The sequence below is a fragment of the Corvus kubaryi genome, unplaced genomic scaffold (genome assembly GCF_017639235.1).
Source record: "Corvus kubaryi isolate FWS band 111438036 unplaced genomic scaffold, C.kubaryi_AGA036_p1.0 37027, whole genome shotgun sequence".
Classification (NCBI taxonomy): domain Eukaryota; kingdom Metazoa; phylum Chordata; class Aves; order Passeriformes; family Corvidae; genus Corvus; species Corvus kubaryi.
Genome location: NW_024581012.1, coordinates 104,377 through 106,528, shown reverse-complemented (window position 1 = coordinate 106,528; position 2,152 = coordinate 104,377). Strand labels below are relative to the sequence as shown.

At 58.7% G+C, this 2,152-nt stretch overlaps 1 protein-coding gene across 3 annotated transcripts in view; it reads right to left on the bottom strand.

Annotated features, from left to right (window-relative positions):
- Window positions 1-2,152, bottom strand: part of SLC4A8 (solute carrier family 4 member 8) — a 16,512-nt gene that overhangs the window by 6,608 nt on the left and 7,752 nt on the right. For 2 of the 3 annotated variants that reach the window (XM_042020602.1, XM_042020603.1), the window contains exons 7-9: window positions 1,576-1,664; window positions 1,328-1,485; window positions 905-992 (exon numbers count right to left, since the gene is read on the bottom strand). In XM_042020602.1, coding sequence (XP_041876536.1) covers window positions 905-992; window positions 1,328-1,485; window positions 1,576-1,664 — 335 coding nt within the window. Of the gene's footprint in view, window positions 1-904; window positions 993-1,327; window positions 1,665-2,152 lie in introns of all 3 variants that reach the window. The other variant, XM_042020601.1, reaches the window with a different exon arrangement.

Here is a 2,152-nt window from a genome sequence, read left to right as displayed (position 1 = left end):
CAGCCCGGGCGAGAGCACAGCCCAGAGTGGGTGAGGGCACAGCCCAGAGTGGGTGAGGGCACAGCCCAGACTGGGTGAGAGCACAGCCCAGCCCGGGTGAGAGCACAGCCCAGCCTGGGTGAGAGCAGGGCCCAGCCCGGGCGAGAGCACAGCCCAGAGTGGGTGAGGGCACAGCCCAGCCTGGGTGAGGGCAGAGCCCAGAGTGGGTGAGGGCACAGCCCAGCCCGGGTGAGAGCAGAGCCCAGAGTGGGTGAGGGCAGAGCCCAGCCCGGGTGAGAGCAGAGCCCAGCCCAGGTGAGGGCACAGCCCAGCCCAGGTGAGGGCACAGCCCAGCCCAGGTGAGAGCAGAGCCCACCCTGGGTGCCCTCACCAGGGCAGCTCCCCTCTGGCTACAGCAGGATCGTCTTCCCCAAATCTCCTGGCAGCCGGAAATATTCCCCCAACAGGAAAAATCTGGGCTTTGTGGTGCTTGTAGTCATCTCCTCCATGAGGCCACCATCTCTCATGGCCTTGAGGAGAAGTTCTACCACCCTGGCAGTGCCACCACTGGGATGGTGCCAGCCCTGGATGTGGGAAGGATGAGGTGCAGGATGAACCCCGGGTGGGATTTCAGCCCTGCCCCTCGTGGCCACACTGGAGGCTTTGGCTTAGAGGGGAGGAGTTCTTCTGGCCCGGGCAATGCCACCACTGGGGACAATGTCCTGGGTACCCCGTAGGGAAGGGTGGGGTGTAGGATGCACCCAGAGGGCGTTTCAGTCCCCAGGATTTGGGTTGATGTAAATCTGCCTGGTTTGGGGTGCAAATGAAGGGCTGGGACAGCAAATCCTCTTCCTCACTGCTCCAGGGACAGGGAATGGTGAAGAACCCCAAAAGTGACCCCGAGATCCCTCTTATCTCGTCACACCTCGTCTGTCATGGTGGTGGCCATGGACCTGCCGATCTCGTGGTACTGATGGGCTTTTCCTCCTGGCCCCAGCAGAACAAACAGGAACCTGGGCAAGGAAAACCAAACTGAGAGAGGGAAACGCGGCTTCACTCCAAGAGCACCCAGGGAAATCCCTGGGACCACAAGGGTGAACATGTTGGTTCCCCGCCTCCTCCGTGGGCTGAATTGTTCACCAAAACCAATCACAAATCTCATTTTGGGGCCAATTTCACTAAAATTGGTCTGTACGTTTCAAAGATCCAGCAGGGAAGGGAGGAAGGTGAGGAGCGGCATGGGAGAAACGTGCAGCTCCCGCTTGTTCCCTTGGGCCCTGAATCGTGGGGCAATTTGAGGCGGGTTTGGGGTTTTTTCAAATAAAAACTTTGTGCTTGTCCTTCAGACCTTGTTGGGATGGGAACTTCCGTCATTCCCGACAGGAGCACAGCGGGGGTCAGGCGGACAAAGGCCACGAGGGGCTGCTGGAGGAAATCCAGCTCTCCCACCAGCACGTTGGACGCTTCGGCTCCGCTGGGAATTTTCTTCATGAAGTGCAGCTCCGCCTGGGCAGGACCAGCGATTCTCAGGGAATTCCCCAAAAACGAAGTCCTCAGGGCCCCCCTGGAGGTGTGGGAGAGGGGCACGGGTCTCACCTTGCTCAGGTCCATGGCGCTGGTCTCAGGGGTCACCCCGTTCTTAGCTTCTGCGGTGGTGGGAGAAGGGTGAGGGGTGAGGGTTTGGGCTGGGAGGGAAGAGAAAGACACTGAGAAAGGGAGGAAAGGAGGAGCTGGGGTGTTTCTCTTTTGCCAGAACAAGTCTAACGGGGATGAAGTCACCCAGAAACCCCTGCCTGGTGCCAAAGCCTGGAGAAACCCTCAGCTGGTGTCAGATCCTGGGAGAAAGCTTCACCTCATGCTAAAGACAGGCAGAAGACCTCACCTGGTGCTAAAGCCCTGGGAGAAAACTTCACCCGATGCAAATTCCTGGAGAAAACTTTACCTGGCGCCAAATCTGACAGAAACCTTCACCTGGTGACAATCGCCTCCAGAAACCCTCACCTGGTGCTAAAATCTGTCAGGAACCCTCACCTGGTGCCAAATCCCAGGAAAAACCTTCACCTCGTGGTAAAACATGGCAGAAACATCACCTGGTCCCAAACCCCGCAGGACCTCACCTGGCTCCAAACCCTGCAGGACCTCACCTGGTCCCAAACCCTGCAGGACCTCACCT